This window comes from Bombina bombina, chromosome 2 (genome assembly GCF_027579735.1).
Source record: "Bombina bombina isolate aBomBom1 chromosome 2, aBomBom1.pri, whole genome shotgun sequence".
NCBI classification, from domain to species: Eukaryota; Metazoa; Chordata; class Amphibia; order Anura; family Bombinatoridae; genus Bombina; species Bombina bombina.
Window position 1 is genome coordinate 1175443175 of NC_069500.1, and position 20866 is coordinate 1175464040.

The 20866-nt window shown below is 41.0% G+C and overlaps 1 protein-coding gene across 2 annotated transcripts in view; it reads left to right on the forward strand.

Moving 5' to 3' along the window:
* Positions 1-20866, forward strand: part of TENM3 (teneurin transmembrane protein 3) — a 756540-nt gene that overhangs the window by 198347 nt on the left and 537327 nt on the right. For both annotated transcript variants that reach the window (XM_053703859.1, XM_053703860.1), the window contains one exon: positions 19818-20055. In XM_053703859.1, coding sequence (XP_053559834.1) covers positions 19818-20055 — 238 coding nt within the window. The remainder of the gene's footprint in view (positions 1-19817; positions 20056-20866) is intronic.

The window sequence follows — 20866 nt, forward strand, 5'->3', positions numbered from 1 at the left end:
CTCACGGAGTACATTCAGACATCTGAAACCTGACCCAGAGAGCATTACCAATAGACCTCCTCTCACATGTTCCGGTCAGGAATTTTTATGACACCTATCCTAAAGAGCCGACAGCAGCCTCATGTAAACAGTGAATCTTTTCTTGTATTATAGATTCACTGTTTACTGTTGCGGTCTCTGCTGCATGTTTCCTCTCTGTCAGATCCCTAGCCCAAACGAGCATTTGAGGGTTGCTATTAGATACAGTAAGTCAAAAGTTTTACAGCAACCCTCAAATGCTCGTTTGGGCTAGGGATCTGACAGAGAGGAAACAGGCAGCAGAGACCGCAACAGTAAACAGTGAATCTATAATACAAGAAAAGATTCACTGTTTACATGAGGCTGCTGTCGGCTCTTTAGGATAGGTGTCATAAAAATTCCTGACCGGAACATGTGAGAGGAGGTCTATTGGTAATGCTCTCTGGGTCAGATATCTGCGCAGTGTGCACAGGAAGTCCTGAATCACAGGAGTTCCCTGTCAGACTCGCCTGGCATGTATGGGGTTAATGGTGCCTATCTGGGAGTTGCCTGTTCTATGTCACCTGTCAGTTCGTTTATTTTTTTTATTGCAAGTACTGTGAGTTTGCCCTCCCTTCACTGACTGCTGCTTTATTTAATACTATTGGTATTGGTAGTACTAGCAGTCAGTGCCTATCACTGTTCTACGTTATCAGCAGCTAATTCAGAGGGATTATATGAATTCCTGTGACACTGGCTACCGAGAGTCTCTCTCTGACGAGCACGATATTGCACTACGTAGAACAGTGATAGGCACTGACTGCTAGTACTACCAATACCAATAGTATTAAATAAAGCAGCAGTCAGTGAAGGGAGGGCAAACCAAACTCCCAGTACTTGCAATAAAAAAAATAAACGAACTGACATACAGGGGAGGAGGCGGCTTGGAAAGGCTTATATTGTGGCTCCATAACAACAGTGAAGTTTAAAAACGGAGCAATGAGGAAAACAGGAAACTGACAGTACAAGACTCATTTCCTCACATACCGAATCCCCTGCCCATGACGTCACTGACCCGGAATCGATTAAGAGCCTTCACTGCATCGATGCAGAATCGTTCACTGCTGCATCGTGATGCATCGGTGTGACGATTATTTTTGACAGCCCTAATCGGTTCCATCAGAAAAATGTTGTGATCTCACTTGCTCTTCTCGTGTTAGTGATTACACTACACCTGTAATCTAGGCCTAAATAGGTTGCTTTTAGAATTTGACCCAATGCCAGAAATCAGAATGCACCTTTATCTTGATCCAGGCCTCCCATACCGTTAAATAATATGTTAAACAGACTTTTGTGCTGTATCTCTATTCTGTAGTAGATAGACTTCTTTTAATTGGGTGCTTGGTTTGACTGGTTAAATTACCTTGTAACTGTCTTATTGAAATGTGCCTGGAAGCCCTCAGCAGCGATTCTAATCAAATAAAATGACACCCACTGGTATGGATGAAAGCGGTACTGATTAATTGCTGTAAAATCTACCTAGCTAATAAGTATTCAACAAATTTATGGTTTTCCATTTTAAACCACCCATCCGCATTAAACCCTCTTGGGTATGATAGAAAATAGTGCTATATATTTACTCTTGGTAGAAGTCACAGGTTACTGTGATATAGATAAAATACATTACAAAACATTAAGATTGGCTCATTGTGTCTAAGTATTAGCTCTGTTAATAAGTACAGGGTTTTATTTAACTTGTGTGTCAATGAGAATAAAGCTGATGAAATACATAACAGAATGTTCTACCATGCTGAAAATGTCATTTGTGTCTGCCAATGCAGCTGCAAGAATTATATTGTACTTCTGTTATACAAATCTTTCTGTTGTGATATCATTTACTAAGTAAAGAAACGGGCCTAAGAAACTGCTTTATGTCTGTGGAATTAATATTATTAAAAAGTCTGTAAATATCAAGTTGCAAGAAAGTCATAATTACATATTCAGAATAAAATACTAACGCTCTTGCTGTTTGTCTTACATTTGTATCTACATATTGTTATAGGCATTAAAGGGACAGTTTACTCAAAAAATGTCTCCCCTTTAATTTGTTCCCAATGATCCACTTTACCTGCTGGAGTGTATTAAATTGTTTACAAGTAGATCCTTTACCCTTATATTGGCATTTGAAATAGTTAATTTAGCATGTGGTATCCCCACCTATTCTGAAAGTTTGTGGCCGCAGGTCCCAGCTATAGATAAGCTTTGTAAACACAGCCAGCAGAAGAAATTACACTCCCAGTGTGATAAAGCAGAGAGAAGGTAATAAAATGTTAATTTTCCATTGTTCTCTCAAAGTATTGGTGATTGTTTTAAGGACAGATATAAGATAAAGAAGCAGGTATATGTGCACAATGTGATACAGTAATGAGATCTGATTATACCTACAAGCTCAACCTATTTTATTAGGCTGTGGCTTCAAAACACAAAATCAGAGCTTTAATATACAGAAATAAACCTTAAAAAACTAATTTTCATAATTTTTTTACTCTGCAGTTGGTAAAAAAAGCAATTGTAAACACATTAAGGGAAAAACTATTTTACAGTATACTGTCCCTTTAAGGGATATACCTGAGTATATACAGACATTTTTTTTGGGTGCTGATATAAATGCCCATAAAAAAAATAACTACTATATTTTATATTATAAATGAATATATTTTTTATCAACATAATATTAATGTGTGTATCTAATGATATACACAGGAAATGAGCCTCCCTGTCTGTTCTGCCCTTTATTTATTACATTTCTCTAGTTTAAAATTCAGTTTTACAATCTTTTTGTTAGTTTTTGTGAAGAGCTATATCTGAATACCATCATATGGCTCTTAATGAAATTTAAAAGTTCATTTGAAATTGTATAACGGTTTGTTTATACTGTATATTAGTATGGAGTCAGAGTTCAAAAAAGCCTATAAATGCCAATGTGTGTTTTCTTTTTGTATTCATTGCTGATGTATGCATGGTGCTGGCAGCATATGAATTTTCTATGATTTCTTATGAGTGTCAGGAGGACAGCTTGCTTTTCAAAACAATTAAAGGTGTTATGTTCTGAATGAGAAGGTAAACTGTACACTTCTCTGATTTGCCTTTATATATATATATATATATATATATATATATATATATATATATATATATATATATATATATATATATATATATATATATTGCTCCAAATCTCTTTGTACTAGAGTGTTGCACAAATGGTAGGAAGTTTATTGTAAGCTTTAAAGGGATGTAATAATGCAAAAATGATAAGCTGATCCTAGCATACAATGTGTTTATCTGCCACAGTTAAAGTCAACAATTTTATTGTGTGTAGAACATACAATTTAGTGGTAAGCTCCCATAGAACTGACACGTTTCACGCATGTGCACATGAGCTTCATCAGAGATCTTTGTTATACTATACAGTTTAAAATGTCATATTATTCCATGGTCCAAGAGTAGCCTCTGAGACTTGCTAGATTCCCTTTTCTTCTGTTAAGTGTGATCAGTCCACGGGTCATCATTACTTCTGGGATATTAACTGCTCCCCTACAGGAAGTGCAAGAGGATTCACCCAGCAGAGCTGCTATATAGCTCCTCCCCTCTACGCCACCTCCAGTCATTCTCTTGCACCCAACGACTAGATAGGATGTGTGAGAGGACTATGGTGATATATTTAGTTTTTATATCTTCAATCAAAAGTTTGTTATTTTATAATAGCACCGGAGTGTGTTATTCCTTCTCTGGTAGAATTTGAAGAAGAATCTACCTGAGTTTTTTCTATGATTTTAGCCGGAGTAGTTAAGATCATATTGCTGTTTCTCGGCCATCTGAGGAGAGGTAAACTTCAGATCAAGGGACAGCAGGCAGATTAATCTGCAAAGAGGTATGTAGCAGTTTATTATTTTCTGACATGGAATTGATGAGAAAATCCTGCCATACCCTTATAATGTAAACTCAGCCTTGAATGCAGTAGATGTAGCTGATATCAGGCTGTCATGTATGTATATTTTACACTTCAGTTTTCTGGGGAATGGTACTTCTCTGGTTTTTAGACTGTATACATAGACTTAACCTAATTTGCAGGGACTTGCAATAGGTTTTAAATGACAATTAATTATTGAGGTAAAACGTTTTTTTGCTGGCATGTAAAAACGTTTTTTTCTCTGAGGTACTGGGTGAAAAAATGTTTTGGGAAAAACTGTATATTCTGACAAAGATTGATGCTATAACTTAATTATTTTAACTGTTATAATTTTTTTCTGTGCTTCTTAAAGGCACAGTTCGTTTTCATATTATTTGTAAATTACTTTGAAAAGTATTTCCAAGTTGCTGTTTATTTGCTAGTGTGTTAAACATGTCTGATTCAGAGGAATATCTCTGTGCTATATGTGTTAATGCCAAAGTGGAGCCCAATAGAAATTTATGTACTAAATGTATTGATGCTACTTTAAAAAACAGTCAATCTGTACAAATTGAACATATTTCACCAAACAACGAGGGGAGAGTTATGCCGACTAACTCGCCTCACGTGTCAGTACCTGCATCTCCCGCTCAGGAGGTGCGTGATATTGTAGCGCCGAGTACATCTGGGCGGCCATTACAAATCACATTACAAGATATGGCTACTGTTATGACTGAAGTTTTGGCTAAACTACCAGAACTAAGAGGTAAACATGATCACTCTGGGGTGAGAACAGAGTGCGCTGATAATGCAAGGGCCATGTCTGATACTGCGTCACAGTTTGCAGAACGTGAAGACGGAGAGCTTCATTCTGTGGGTGACGGTTCTGATCCAAATAAACTGGACTCAGACATTTCAAATTTTAAATTTAAGCTTGAGAACCTCCGTGTGTTACTAGGGGAGGTATTAGCGGCTCTGAATGATTGTAACACAGTTGCAATCCCAGAGAAAATGTGTAGGTTGGATAAATATTTTGCGGTACCGACGAGTACTGACTTTTTTCCTATACCTAAGAGACTTACTGACATTGTTACTAAGTAGTGGGATAGACCCGGTGTGCCTTTCTCACCCCCTCCTATATTCAGAAAGATGTTTCCAATAGACGCCGCCACACGGGACTTATGGCAAATGGTCCCTAAGGTGGAGGGAGCAGTTTCTACTTTAGCTAAGCGTACCACTATCCCAGTGGAGGATAGCTGTGCTTTTTCAGATCCAATGGATAAAAAATTAGAGGGTTACCTTAAGAAAATGTTTGTTCAACAAGGGTTTATATTGCAACCTCTTGCATGTATTGCGCCTGTCACGGCTGCAGCAGCATTTTGGTTTGAGTCTCTGGAAGAGACACTTCAATCATCCACACTAGATGACATCACACACAAACTTAAATTCCTTAAGTTAGCTAATTCATTTATTTCAGATGCCGTAGTACATTTAACTAAACTTGCGGCTAAAAATTCAGGATTCGCCATTCAGGCACGCAGAGCTCTGTGGCTGAAATCCTGGTCAGCTGATGTTACGTCTAAATCTAAATTGCTTAATATTCCTTTCAAAGGGCAGACCTTATTCGGGCCCGGCTTGAAAGAGATTATTGCTGACATTACAGGAGGTAAAGGTCATGCCCTGCCTCAGGACAAGGCCAAAGCCAAGGCTAGACAGTCCAATTTTCGTTCCTTTCGTAATTTCAAAGCAGGAGCAGCATCAACTTCCTCTGCACCAAAACAGGAAGGAGCTGTTGCTCGCTACAGACAAGGCTGGAAACCTAACCAGTCCTGGAACAGGGGCAAACAGGCCAGAAAACCTGCTGCTGCCCCTAAGACAGCATGAATTGAGGGCCCCCGATCCGGGACCGGATCTAGTGGGGGGCAGACTTTCCCTCTTCGCCCAGGCTTGGGCAAGAGATGTTCAGGATCCCTGGGCGTTAGAGATCATATCTCAGGGATACCTTCTGGACTTCAAATCCTCTCCCCCAAGAGGGAGATTTCATCTGTCAAGGTTGTCAACAAACCTAACAAAGAAGGAAGCGTTTCTACGCTGCGTACAAGATCTTTTATTAATGGGAGTGATCCATCCAGTTCCGCGGTCGGAACAAGGACAAGGGTTTTACTCAAATCTGTTTGTAGTTCCCAAGAAAGAGGGAACCTTCAGGCCAATCTTGGATTTAAAGATCCTAAACAAATTCCTAAGAGTTCCATCGTTCAAGATGGAAACTATTCGAACAATTTTGCCCATGATCCAAGAGGGTCAGTACATGACCACAGTGGATTTAAAGGATGCTTACCTTCACATACCGATTCACAAAAGTCATTACCGGTATCTAAGGTTTGCCTTTTTAGACAGGCATTACCAGTTTGTAGCTCTTCCATTCGGACTGGCTACGGCTCCAAGAATCTTCACAAAGGTTCTGGGCACTCTTCTGGCGGTACTAAGACCGCGAGGAATTTCAGTAGCTCCGTACTTAGACGACATACTGATACAAGCTTCAAGCTTTCAAACTGCCAAATCTCATACAGAGATAGTACTGGCATTTCTAAGGTCGCATGGATGGAAAGTGAACGAAGAGAAAAGTTCTCTCTTTCCACTCACAAGAGTTCCCTTCCTGGGGACTCTGATAGATTCTGTAGAAATGAAGATTTACCTGACAGAGGACAGGTTAACAAAACTTCAAAATGCATGCCGTGTCCTTCATTCCATTCAACACCCGTCAGTAGCTCAATGCATGGAGGTAATCGGACTAATGGTAGCAGCAATGGACATAGTTCCTTTTGCACGCCTACATCTCAGACCACTGCAACTGTACATGCTAAGTCAGTGGAATGGGGATTACTCAGATTTGTCCCCCACTCTAAATCTGAATCAAGAGACCAGAAATTCTCTTCTATGGTGGCTTTATCGGCCACATCTGTCCAGGGGAATGCCATTCAGCAGGCCAGACTGGTCAATTGTAACAACAGACGCCAGCCTACTAGGTTGGGGCGCTGTCTGGAATTCTCTGAAGGCTCAGGGACTATGGAATCAGGAGGAGAGTCTCCTTCCAATAAACATTCTGGAATTGAGAGCAGTCCTCAATGCTCTTCTGGCTTGGCCCCAGTTAACAACTCGGGGGTTCATCAGGTTCCAGTCGGACAACATCACGACTGTAGCTTATATCAACCATCAGGGAGGGACAAGAAGCTCCCTAGCAATGATGGAAGTATCGAAGATAATTCGCTGGGCAGAGTCTCACTCTTGCCACCTGTCTGCAATCCACATCCCGGGAGTGGAGAACTGGGAGGCGGATTTCTTAAGTCGTCAGACTTTTCATCCGGGGGAGTGGGAACTTCATCCAGAGGTCTTTGCCCAAATACTTCGACGTTGGGGCAAACCAGAGATAGATCTCCTGGCGTCTCGACAGAACGCCAAGCTTCCGCGCTACGGGTCCAGATCCAGGGATCCGGGAGCGGTCCTGATAGATGCCTTGACAGCACCATGGACCTTCAGGATGGCTTATGTGTTTCCACCTTTCCCGATGCTTCCTCGATTGATTGCCAGAATCAAACAGGAGAAAGCATCAGTGATTCTAATAGCGCCTGCATGGCCACGCAGGACTTGGTATGCAGATCTGGTGGACATGTCATTCTGTCCACCTTGGTCGTTACCTCTGAAACAGGACCTTCTGATTCAGGGTCCTTTCAAACATCAAAATCTAACTTCTCTGAAGCTGACTGCTTGGAAATTGAACGCTTGATCTTATCAAAGCGTGGTTTTTCTGAGTCAGTTATTGATACCTTAATACAGGCTAGGAAGCCTGTTACCAGAAAGATTTACCATAAAATATGGCGTAAATACCTATATCGGTGCGAATCCAAAGGTTACTCTTGGAGTAAGGTTAGGATTCCTAGGATATTGTCTTTTCTACAAGAAGGTTTAGAAAAGGGGTTATCCGCTAGTTCCTTAAAGGGACAGATCTCAGTTCTGTCCATTCTGTTACACAAGCGTCTGTCAGAAGTTCCAGACGTTCAGGCCTTTTGTCAGGCTTTGGCCAGGATTAAACCTGTGTTTAAAGCTGTGGCTCCACCATGGAGTTTAAACCTTGTTCTTAACGTTTTACAGGGCGTTCCGTTTGAACCCCTTCATTCCATTGATATAAAGTTGTTATCTTGGAAAGTTCTATTTTTAATGGCTATTTCCTCGGCTCGAAGAGTCTCTGAGTTATCAGCCTTACATTGTGATTCTCCTTATTTGATTTTTCACTCGGATAAGGTAGTTCTGCGTACTAAACCTGGGTTCTTACCTAAGGTAGTCACTAACAGGAATATCAATCAGGAGATTGTTGTTCCATCCTTGTGCCCAAATCCTTCTTCGAGGAAGGAACGTCTTTTGCACAATCTGGATGTAGTTCGTGCCCTTAAATTTTATTTACAGGCAACTAAAGATTTTCGACAAACGTCTTCCCTGTTTGTTGTTTACTCTGGTCAGAGGAGAGGTCAAAAAGCTTCTGCTACCTCTCTCTCTTTTTGGCTTCGTAGCATAATTCGTTTAGCTTATGAGACTGCTGGACAGCAGCCTCCTGAAAGAATTACAGCTCATTCCACTAGAGCTGTGGCTTCCACTTGGGCCTTTAAGAATGAGGCCTCTGTTGAACAGATTTGCAAGGCTGCAACTTGGTCTTCGCTTCATACTTTTTCCAAATTTTCCAAATTTGACACTTTTGCTTCTTCGGAGGCTATTTTTGGGAGAAAGGTTCTTCAGGCAGTGGTTCCTTCTGTATAAAGAGCCTGCCTATCCCTCCCGTCATCCGTGTACTTTTGCTTTGGTATTGGTATCCCAGAAGTAATGATGACCCGTGGACTGATCACACTTAACAGAAGAAAACATAATTTATGCTTACCTGATAAATTCCTTTCTTCTGTAGTGTGATCAGTCCACGGCCCGCCCTGTTTTTTTAAGGCAGGTAAATATTTTTTAAATTATACTCCAGTCACCACTACACCCTTGGCTTCTCCTTTCTCGTTAGTCCTTGGTCGAATGACTGGAGGTGACGTAGAGGGGAGCAGCTATATAGCAGCTCTGCTGGGTGAATCCTCTTGCACTTCCTGTAGGGGAGCAGTTAATATCCCAGAAGTAATGATGACCCGTGGACTGATCACACTACAGAAGAAAGGAATTTATCAGGTAAGCATAAATTATGTTTTTTAAGCTATATGAAGGTGTATAGGTCCAAGAGCGTTCTTTTGTTCAGTGGGAGGACTTTATAATGTAAAATGGAGGTTTATTTATGTTTGTTAAAATTAAGCTTTCATGATTCAGATAGACCATGCAGTTTTAAAGGGACAGTCTAGTATAAATTAAACTTTCATTATTCAGATAGGACTTTTAATTTTATTAAATATCTTTATTTATTGAGAAAACCCCCAACGGGTGCGCCACAACAGGTAAATCACATACAGAGATATTCACATTTTACATAGTATTGACATCATAGGGTGCATATAGTTCCGTTGTGTCCCTGGAGTGGGAACACCCATGTGGGCACTCTTTTTTTTTTTTTTTTTATTGAAAAAACTGTGGGGGGGGGGGAGGGAGGGGGGACTGGGGAAAGGAAGAGAGAAGAAGAAGAAGAGATAGGGGGAGGGGGGGGATTAGTGAAGAAAGAAAGAAAGAAAGGGGGGGGAGGCATTGGAGGAAAATATGGGGATGAGAGATCATATCACTCTCTCACCTGGACATTACAAGAAGGGTCATGCAAACATGTATTTCTTTTCAGAACAAGGTAACTAGGTTCATCTGATATACCTGGTATTCTTTCAAACCTGATAAGTATGATGGGTATGTGGAGAGGAGGAGGCACCCGGTCCGCCCTCTGTGAAACATGATTCAGTCATTATTCGGGTTTCTCACAGGCCAGTTTCCTTTTAGTCTTTCTGTCATGATATATGTGCTATTAGTAAAGGGTGCTAGTAACTGGGTGTACCTATTGGCTGGCAAGGACAGTAAATAAGGTTGCCATTTTGTACAGAAGGCTTTGATTCGTGCTTCTAGGTCTCCTTTAACATCAGCCTGCTCGATCAGCACCTGTGCGTGTAGGGAGCTAATAAGTTGGGAGATGTGTGGTGGTTTGCTCACGGCCCATTGCCGTAGAATCAATTTTCTAGCTAGCAGTATGGTGATGTTTAGTAGGCGGTCATGTGCGGTACTTCTTGTGTGTCCCCTAAGAAAAAAGGTGTCTTGAGCTGTAAGAACTATAGGGGTTCCACAGATCTTTGACAGCCAAAACTGGATTTTACCCCAGTATTGGGCTATTTTCGGGCAGCTCCAAAATAGGTGTTTTACATCTGGTCTAGGTGAGGAGCATTTAAGACAAATGTCCAGCGCCTCTGGGATCCATTTGGCTCGCAGGTGGGGAGTTATGTAACTCAAGTGTATAAATCTGAGGTGCATCTCCCTATGTGAGGTTGCTAGTGTGCTTTTCGCTACTAGGTTAAAACTGTCAGTGATCATGTCTGTAGTGACATCAGTATCAGTATTTTGTTTCCATTTGGCACTTAAGTGCTGCAGGGTCTCTGCGGTTTTTCCCTCCAAGATTGAACCGTAAATGTATGAGATAGAATGTAGCCCTTGTTTAGTCAATGAGCAGATAGTGTCAATCGGGGTATTGATTTTGTCATAAAGTCCCTCAGAGAGCAACTTCTGCATGTAATGAGTAGCCTGAAGGTATGCAAATGTACTGTGTCTTGGGAGGTCATATCTGTCTCGTAAGTGGGTTAGTGAGAGTATCCTAGTCGTGAGCGGGTCAATTAGTTGTGAGACTGCAGTTAGTCCCCTTTCTCTCCATATGGCAAGGGTTCTAGTGGTCATACCCGGAAGAAAGGTGGGTTTGCCCTGTAGTGGAAGGTGTTTAGTGATTTCAGGAGAGAGTTTCCAGTGTTTGCATAACTTTTTCCAAGCTCTGAGTGGGTCTTTAAATAGGATATTATCTCTGATCTGATCAGGAAGTGTATGTAAGGGAGCATGTGGCAGGAACGCTAAGTGAAGCGGATGTGCTAGCGATCTTTCAAGATCATTAAAAACTGATGTACGTGCTAACCACTCAAAGACCAGTTTTGCTAACGTCGCCCAATTATACCACTCTACATTCGGGAGTTTCAGTCCCCCTTTGTCAAAAGGTAGTGCTAGTTTCAGTCTGCTAATTCTGCGTTTCTTCGAATTCCACACAAATGTGTCAAAAGCGCTAGTAATGTTCCCCAAGTCTTTCCGCGCTAACAGGACTTTTAATTTTAATCAACTTTCCCATTTACTTTTATCACCAAATTTGCTTTTTTCTCTTAGTATTCTTAGTTTAAACTAAACATAGGTAGGCTGATATGCTAATTTCTAAGTCTTTGAGGGCTGCCTCTTATCACATGCTTTTTAAATCTCTTTTCAACACAAAGAGGCAGAAAGTACACGTGGGCCATATAGATAACACTGTGTTCAGGCACAGGGGGTTATTTAAGATTTAGCACAAAACAATGATAAATTTAAGACAATAGATAATTAACAGTCACAGTCATGTGATCAGGGGGCTGGAAGAAGGTTCCTAGATACAAGGTAATCACAGAGGTAAAAAGTATATTAATATAATTGTGTTGGTTATGCAAAACTGGGGAATGGCTAATAAAGGGATTATCTATATTTTAAAACAATAACAATTCTATGGTAGACTGTCCCTTTAAGAGACTTTCCAGTGTGTGTGTGTGTGTGTGTGTGTGTATATATATATATATATATATATATATATATATATATATATATATATATATATATATATATATATAATCTTGTCTCTGTATGTGATTAGGATTTCCACCTTTGCTCTGAAAAATATTTGTACAGGATATGCATGTTTAGTAATGGATGTAACGGTTATTAAGTATATGAGTCTTCTGACGTTATAATCAGGTGTGATTCAGACTGTTAAATATCTATATTGCAACATCTGTTTCACAGAGTAACCTTCTGTTACAGAATACTTATTTATCTATTAGCTGATAATAGGACAGGCCTGCACTATTTGATTACACTAACATATTCTACTGCTGTTAGGCTAGTGGTGTGTTATAAAATATTGCAGCTTAAAGACAACACTGTTAACATTATTCTAAAGATTACATGCGGGGTGGATTCATTTAAGCTAATAAACTGGTGTGTTTTTATAATTAGAATGAAGTTGTCTGCTATCTGGAAAGGATTAAAATAATTTGGTTAAAAACTTTGTTTCTGCCAAAGAAACTCTTCTGTCTGTTCATACTAGAGTTGATTTGCACCCATGGGGGCGCATGAAGTGCTGACTTTCTAACATTTTTATATTGTGCCTTGGTTCTGACCATAACGGCAGCTTTAACAGACAAAAATTCTACCCTGCTACACAAAGAGATATAAGAACCCTCCAGGTGAGGTCCTAGATTAAAGGGATCGTAAAGTCAAATTAACTAACATGTGTTTTATTCTCTTGGTATCCTTTGTTAAAGAGTAAACTCAGGAGCAGCAATGCACTATTGGGAGCTAGCTCAACATATCAGGTGAGCCAATTATACAAGGCATAAATGTACAGCCACCAATCACCAGGTAACTCCCAGCAGTGCATTGCTGATACTGATCCTACCTAGGTATGCTCTTCAACAAAAGATTAACATAGATTGAAGCAAATTTGATAATATAAGAACATTGGAAAGTTCATTCTATTATCTAAATCACAAACATTTAATTTTAACCTTACTGTCCTATTAAAGGGACAGTTTACTCCAGAATTTGTATAGTTTAAAAAGATAGATAATCCCTTCCCTTTATTACCCATACCCCAGTTTTGCATAACCAACACTGTTACATGAATGTACTTTTTACCTCTGTGATTACCTTGTATCTAAGCTTCTGCAAACTGCACTTTTATTTGAGTTTTTTTTGACAGACTTGCATTTTAGCCAACCAGTGCTGACTCCTAGGTAACTCCACGTGCATGAGCACAATGTTATCTTTATGGCACACATGAACTAACACCCTCTAGCTGTAAAATGCCCTGAGATAAGAGGCGACCTTCAAGGGCTTAGAAATTAGCATATGAGTCTACATAGGTTTAGCTTTCAAAAAAGAATACCAAGAGAACAAAGCAAATTTGATGCTAAAAGTAAATTGGAAAGTTGTTTAAAACTGCATGCTCTTTCTGAATCATGAAATTTTAGATTTGACTAGACTGTCCCTTTAAGTTGATGTTTGTTGATATTTAGCATAACTAAATAGACCATGACTTGAGAAATTCCAGGAACAAAGGAGTCATAACTTCTGTAATGTTTTTGGATCATTTTCCGTTTGTATTGTACTTCCTCAGACTTTTGTGTGTGACTGTTACATACATTTAGTATACTGTAGGTTTGTCAAGCTCTGTACTAATCTACAATAGTTTACAGAAGAGACTCTACCCAGGTTACCTTTCTTCTTCATTCCATCCTTCAGCTTTTTTACTTTATCTTCCTTCACTCTTTAATTTTGTTCTTTCTTTCCTCATTCCATCCTTCCCTGGTTCCTTCCCTTGTTCTCTCCCACATTTTCTCCAACATAGGTGTGTCCGGTCCACGGCGTCATCCTTACTTGTGGGATATTCTCTTCCCCAACAGGAAATGGCAAAGAGCCCAGCAAAGCTGGTCACATGATCCCTCCTAGGCTCCGCCTACCCCAGTCATTCTCTTTGCCGTTGTACAGGCAACATCTCCACGGAGATGGCTTAGAGTTTTTTAGTGTTTAACTGTAGTTTTTATTATTCAATCAAGAGTTTGTTATTTTAAAATAGTGCTGGTATGTACTATTTACTCTGAAACAGAAAAGAGATGAAGATTTCTGTTTGTAAGAGGAAAATGATTTTAGCAACCGTTACTAAAATCGATGGCTGTTCCACACAGGACTGTTGAGAGGAATTAACTTCAGTTGGGGGAACAGTGAACAGACTTTTGCTGCTTGAGGTATGACACATTCTAACAAGACGATGTAATGCTGGAAGCTGTCATTTTCCCTATGGGATCCGGTAAGCCATTTTTATTTAGACAGTAAATAAGGGCTTCACAAGGGCTTTTTAAGACTGTAGACATTTTCTGGGCTAAATCGATTCATATATTCACATATTTAGCCTTGAGGAATCATTTTAATCTGGGTATTTTGTAAAATAATATCGGCAGGCACTGTTTTAGACACCTTATTCTCTAGGGGCTTTCCCTAATCATAGGCAGAGCCTCATTTTCGCGCCGGTATTGCGCACTTGTTTTTGAGAAGCATGACATGCAGTCGCATGTGTGAGGAGCTCTGATACATAGAAAAGACTTTCTGAAGGCGTCATTTGGTATCGTATTCCCCTTTGGGCTTGGTTGGGTCTCAGCAAAGCAGATACCAGGGACTGTAAAGGGGTTAAAGATAAAAACGGCTTATTTTAAGGGTTAAAGCTTCCAAATTTGGTGTGCAATACTTTTAAGGCTTTAAGACACTGTGGTGAAATTTTGGTGAATTTTGAACAATTCCTTCATACTTTTTCGCAATTGCAGTAATAAAGTGTGTTCAGTTTAAAATTTAAAGTGACAGTAACGGTTTTATTTTAAAACGTTTTTTGTACTTTGTTATCAAGTTTATGCCTGTTTAACATGTCTGATCTACCAGATAGACTGTGTTCTGAATGTGGGGAAGCCAAGGTTCCTTCTCATTTAAATAGATGTGATTTATGTGACACAAAATTTAGAGAAAATGATGCCCAAGATGATTCCTCAAGTGAGGGGAGTAAGCATGGTACTGCATCATCTCCTCCTTCGTCTACACCAGTCTTGCCCACTCAGGAGGCCCCTAGTACATCTAGTGCGCCAATACTCCTTACTATGCAACAATTAACGGCTGTAATGGATAATTCTATCAAAAACATTTTAGCCAAAATGCCCACTTATCAGCGTAAGCGCGACTGCTCTGTTTTAGAAAATACTGAAGAGCATGAGGACGCTGACGATATTGGTTCTGAAGTGCCCCTACACCAGTCTGAGGGGGCCAGGGAGGTTTTGTCTGAGGGAGAAATTTCAGATTCAGGGAAAATTTCTCAACAAGCTGAACCTGATGTGATTACATTTAAATTTAAATTGGAACATCTCCGCGCTCTGCTTAAGGAGGTGTTATCTACTCTGGATGATTGTGAGAATTTGGTCATTCCAGAGAAATTATGTAAAATGGACAAGTTCCTAGAGGTCCCGGGGCCCCCAGAAGCTTTTCCTATACCCAAGCGGGTGGCAGACATTGTAAATAAAGAATGGGAAAGGCCCGGTATACCTTTCGTCCCTCCCCCCATATTTAAAAAATTGTTTCCTATGGTCGACCCCAGAAAGGACTTATGGCAGACAGTCCCCAAGGTCGAGGGGGCGGTTTCTACTTTAAACAAACGCACCACTATACCCATAGAAGATAGTTGTGCTTTCAAAGATCCTATGGATAAAAAATTAGAAGGTTTGCTTAAAAAGATGTTTGTTCAGCAAGGTTACCTTCTACAACCAATTTCATGCATTGTCCCTGTCACTACAGCCGCGTGTTTCTGGTTCGATGAGCTAGAGAAGGCGATCACTAGTGATTCTCCTCCTTATGAGGAGATTATGGACAGAATCCGTGCTCTCAAATTGGCTAATTCTTTCACCCTAGATGCCACTTTGCAATTGGCTAGGTTAGCGGCGAAGAATTCTGGGTTTGCTATTGTGGCGCGCAGAGCGCTTTGGTTGAAATCTTGGTCAGCGGATGCGTCTTCCAAGAACAAATTGCTTAACATTCCTTTCAAGGGGAAAACGCTGTTTGGCCCTGACTTGAAAGAGATTATCTCGGATATCACTGGGGGTAAGGGCCACGCCCTTCCTCAGGATAGGTCTTTCAAGGCAAAAAATAAACCTTATTTTCGTCCCTTTCGTAGAAACGGACCAGCCCCAAGTGCTACGTCCTCTAAGCAAGAGGGTAATACTTCTCAAGCCAAGCCAGCCTGGAGACCAATGCAAGGCTGGAACAAGGGAAAGCAGGCCAAGAAGCCTGCCACTGCTACCAAGACAGCATGAAATGTTGGCCCCCGATCCGGGACCGGATCTGGTGGGGGGCAGACTCTCTCTCTTCGCTCAGGCTTGGGCAAGAGATGTTCTGGATCCTTGGGCACTAGAAATAGTCTCCCAAGGTTATCTTCTGGAATTCAAGGGGCTTCCCCCAAGGGGGAGGTTCCACAGGTCTCAATTGTCTTCAGACCACATAAAGAGACAGGCATTCTTACATTGTGTAGAAGACCTGTTAAAAATGGGAGTGATTCATCCTGTTCCATCAGGAGAACAAGGGATGGGGTTCTACTCCAATCTGTTCGTAGTTCCCAAAAAAGAGGGAACGTTCAGACCAATCTTAGATCTCAAGATCCTAAACAAGTTTCTCAAGGTTCCATCGTTCAAAATGGAAACCATTCGAACAATTCTTCCTTCCATCCAGGAAGGTCAATTCATGACCACGGTGGATTTAAAGGATGCGTACCTACATATTCCTATCCACAAGGAACATCATCGGTTCCTAAGGTTCGCATTCCTGGACAAGCATTACCAGTTCGTGGCACTTCCTTTCGGATTAGCCACTGCTCCAAGGATTTTCACAAAGGTACTAGGGTCCCTTCTAGCGGTGCTAAGACCAAGGGGCATTGCAGTAGTACCTTACTTGGACGACATTCTGATTCAAGCGTCGTCCCTTCCTCAAGCAAAGGCTCACACGGACATAGTCCTAGCCTTTCTCAGATCTCACGGATGGAAAGTGAACGTAGAAAAGAGTTCTCTATCTCCGTCAACAAGGGTTCCCTTCTTGGGAACAATAATAGACTCCTTAGAAATGAGGATTTTTCTGACAGAGGCCAGAAAAACAAAACTTCTGAACTCTTGTCAAATACTTCATTCCGTTCCTCTTCCTTCCATAGCGCAGTGCATGGAAGTAATAGGTTTGATGGTAGCGGCAATGGACATAGTTCCTTTTGCGCGCATTCATCTAAGACCATTACAACTGTGCATGCTCAGTCACTGGAATGGGGACTATACAGACTTGTCTCCGACGATACAAGTAAATCAGAGGACCAGAGATTCACTCCGTTGGTGGCTGTCCCTGGACAACCTGTCACAAGGGATGAACTTCCGCAGACCAGAGTGGGTCATTGTCACGACCGACGCCAGTCTGATGGGCTGGGGCGCGGTCTGGGGACCCCTGAAAGCTCAGGGTCTTTGGTCTCGGGAAGAATCTCTTCTACCGATAAATATTCTGGAACTGAGGGCGATACTCAATGCTCTCAAGGCTTGGCCTCAGCTAGCAAAGGCCAAGTTCATACGGTTTCAATCAGACAACATGACGACTGTTGCGTACATCAACCATCAGGGGGGAACAAGGAGTTCCCTGGCGATGGAAGAAGTGACCAAAATCATTCAATGGGCGGAGACTCACTCCTGCCACCTGTCTGCAATCCACATCCCAGGAGTGGAAAATTGGGAAGCGGATTTTCTGAGTCGTCAGACATTACATCCGGGGGAGTGGGAACTCCATCCGGAAATCTTTGCCCAAATTACTCAACTGTGGGGCATTCCAGACATGGATCTGATGGCCTCTCGTCAGAACTTCAAGGTTCCTTGCTACGGGTCCAGATCCAGGGATCCCAAGGCGGCTCTAGTAGATGCACTAGTAGCACCTTGGACCTTCAAACTAGCTTATGTATTCCCACCGTTTCCTCTCATCCCCAGGCTGGTAGCCAGGATCAATCAGGAGAGGGCATCGGTGATCTTGATAGCTCCTGCGTGGCCACGCAGGACTTGGTATGCAGATCTGGTGAATATGTCATCGGCTCCACCATGGAAGCTACCTTTGAGACGAGACCTTCTTGTTCAAGGTCCGTTCGAACATCCGAATCTGGTCTCACTCCAACTGACTGCTTGGAGATTGAACGCTTGATCTTATCAAAACGAGGGTTCTCAGATTCTGTTATTGATACTCTTGTTCAGGCCAGAAAGCCTGTAACTAGAAAAATTTACCACAAAGTATGGAAAAAATATATCTGTTGGTGTGAATCTAAAGGATTCCCTTGGGACAAGGTAAAAATTCCTAAGATTCTATCCTTTCTTCAAGAAGGATTGGAGAAAGGATTATCTGCAAGTTCCTTGAAGGGACAGATTTCTGCCTTGTCGGTGTTACTTCACAAAAAGCTGGCAGCGGTGCCAGATGTTCAAGCCTTTGTTCAGGCTCTGGTTAGAATCAAGCCTGTTTACAAACCTTTGACTCCTCCTTGGAGTCTCAACTTAGTTCTTTCAGTTCTTCAGGGGGTTCCGTTTGAACCCTTACATTCCGTTGATATTAAGTTATTATCTTGGAAAGTTTTGTTTTTGGTTGCAATTTCTTCTGCTAGAAGAGTTTCAGAATTATCTGCTCTGCAGTGTTCTCCTCCTTATCTGGTGTTCCATGCAGATAAGGTGGTTTTACGTACTAAACCTGGTTTTCTTCCGAAAGTTGTTTCTAACAAAAACATTAACCAGGAGATAGTCGTGCCTTCTTTGTGTCCGAATCCAGTTTCAAAGAAGGAACGTTTGTTGCACAATTTGGATATTGTTCGCGCTCTAAAATTCTATTTAGATGCTACAAAGGATTTTAGACAAACATCTTCCTTGTTTGTTGTTTATTCTGGTAAAAGGAGAGGTCAAAAAGCAACTTCTACCTCTCTCTCTTTTTGGATTAAAAGCATCATCAGATTGGCTTATGAGACTGCCGGACGGCAGCCTCCTGAAAGAATCACAGCTCATTCCACTAGGGCTGTGGCTTCCACATGGGCCTTCAAGAACGAGGCTTCTGTTGATCAGATATGTAGGGCAGCGACTTGGTCTTCACTGCACACTTTTACCAAATTTTACAAGTTTGATACTTTTGCTTCTTCTGAGGCTATTTTTGGGAGAAAGGTTTTGCAAGCCGTGGTGCCTTCCATTTAGGTGACCTGATTTGCTCCCTCCCTTCATCCGTGTCCTAAAGCTTTGGTATTGGTTCCCACAAGTAAGGATGACGCCGTGGACCGGACACACCTATGTTGGAGAAAACAGAATTTATGTTTACCTGATAAATTACTTTCTCCAACGGTGTGTCCGGTCCACGGCCCGCCCTGGTTTTTTAATCAGGTCTGATAATTTATTTTCTTTAACTACAGTCACCACGGTATCATATGGTTTCTCCTATGCAAATATTCCTCCTTTACGTCGGTCGAATGACTGGGGTAGGCGAAGCCTAGGAGGGATCATGTGACCAGCTTTGCTGGGCTCTTTGCCATTTCCTGTTGGGGAAGAGAATATCCCACAAGTAAGGATGACGCCGTGGACCGGACACACCGTTGGAGAAAGTAATTTATCAGGTAAACATAAATTCTGTTTTTTCTGTCCTAACTTTTGTTCCTCCATCATTCCTTCTCTCCTTCCCATATTTCATTTCTTCATTCTTTTTCTCTACCTGTGATATTCTCCTACTTTCTTTCCTTCTCCCCTCATTATTTCTCACCCCTCTTTGCCCCCCCCTTGTTCTTTTTCAGCTTCATTTTGTTCCCTTTCATGTTTCTTCACGTTTTTCCTTTTGTCTTCTTTCTAACATCCTTTCTCCAGTCACACTGCCTCCTTTTCTGAAGCAAATCTTGGTGAAATCACTTTCGGTTACAGTTATTGTTTTTTTTATGCCCCTATAAAAATAAGCAGATTTAATTTATTAATGTTAAACATTTAGTTTAATTGTGTTAAAATGTTTTTCTTTCATTTTTACACAGAGCCATCTCCAAACAACCAAGGCCAGTCCACTTTGCAGCCGTTGCCACCCCCACACAAGCAACATCCAGCAGCACATCAGCCGTCCATCACATCTCTGAATCGTAACTCCCTGACACATAGGAGGAACCAAAGTCCGGCGCCGCCGGCTGCACTGCCCGCCGAGCTGCAAACCACGCCCGAGTCCGTCCAGCTGCAGGACAGCTGGGTCCTTGGCAGTAATGTGCCACTGGAGAGCAGGTACAATATCTAGATTCTTTGACCCTGGGCATTTACCTTGGGTGTCTTAAAGGGAACGTTGCTATCATGCTTAAAAAGGGCTTGTACAAAATTTATGTTTTCATTTTGTATTTCCATTATATGCCACAAAAATACCTTTTCAACCTTTTCCAGGGTAATTATTGGCCTTATTAAATGACATGGAACCCACATTTTTTTTCTTTCATGATTTAGAAAGAACATGTAATTAAAAAAAAAAGACATCTGTTATCTAATTTGCTTCATTCTCTTGATATCCTTTGTTGAAATGTATATCTAAATAAGCTCAGTAGCTGCTGATTGGTTGCTGCACATAGATGCCTTGTGTGATTGCCTCACCAATGTGCATTGCTATTTATTCAATAGAGGATATCTAAAGAATGAAGCCATTTAGATAACAAAAGTTGTTGTTTAAAACTGAATTCTCCATCTAAATCATAAAAGAAAATTTTGGGTTCATGTCCCTTTAACTGGTTACATTATAATCTTTATGAAATTAAAATAAACAAATATAGAAAAAAATATTTTTATTAAAGGGACACAGCTACAGAATTTCTTCATCATCTTCTAAACTAGTTTTTTTTGGCTGGCTCTTCCACTGACACACATTTTTGCAGGTGTCATCTAAAGCAGTAGTTGACAGTGTTTCCAAAATGGTCTTTTAAAATTATGCATAAAGGTTCATATAATCATGCGTGACATTCTGGAGCACATCACTTTGCTGACTCATTTTTATCTATTAATAATTAGCTTCCCTAGTAAAATAAATTTTAATGAACAATTGTAACAATAT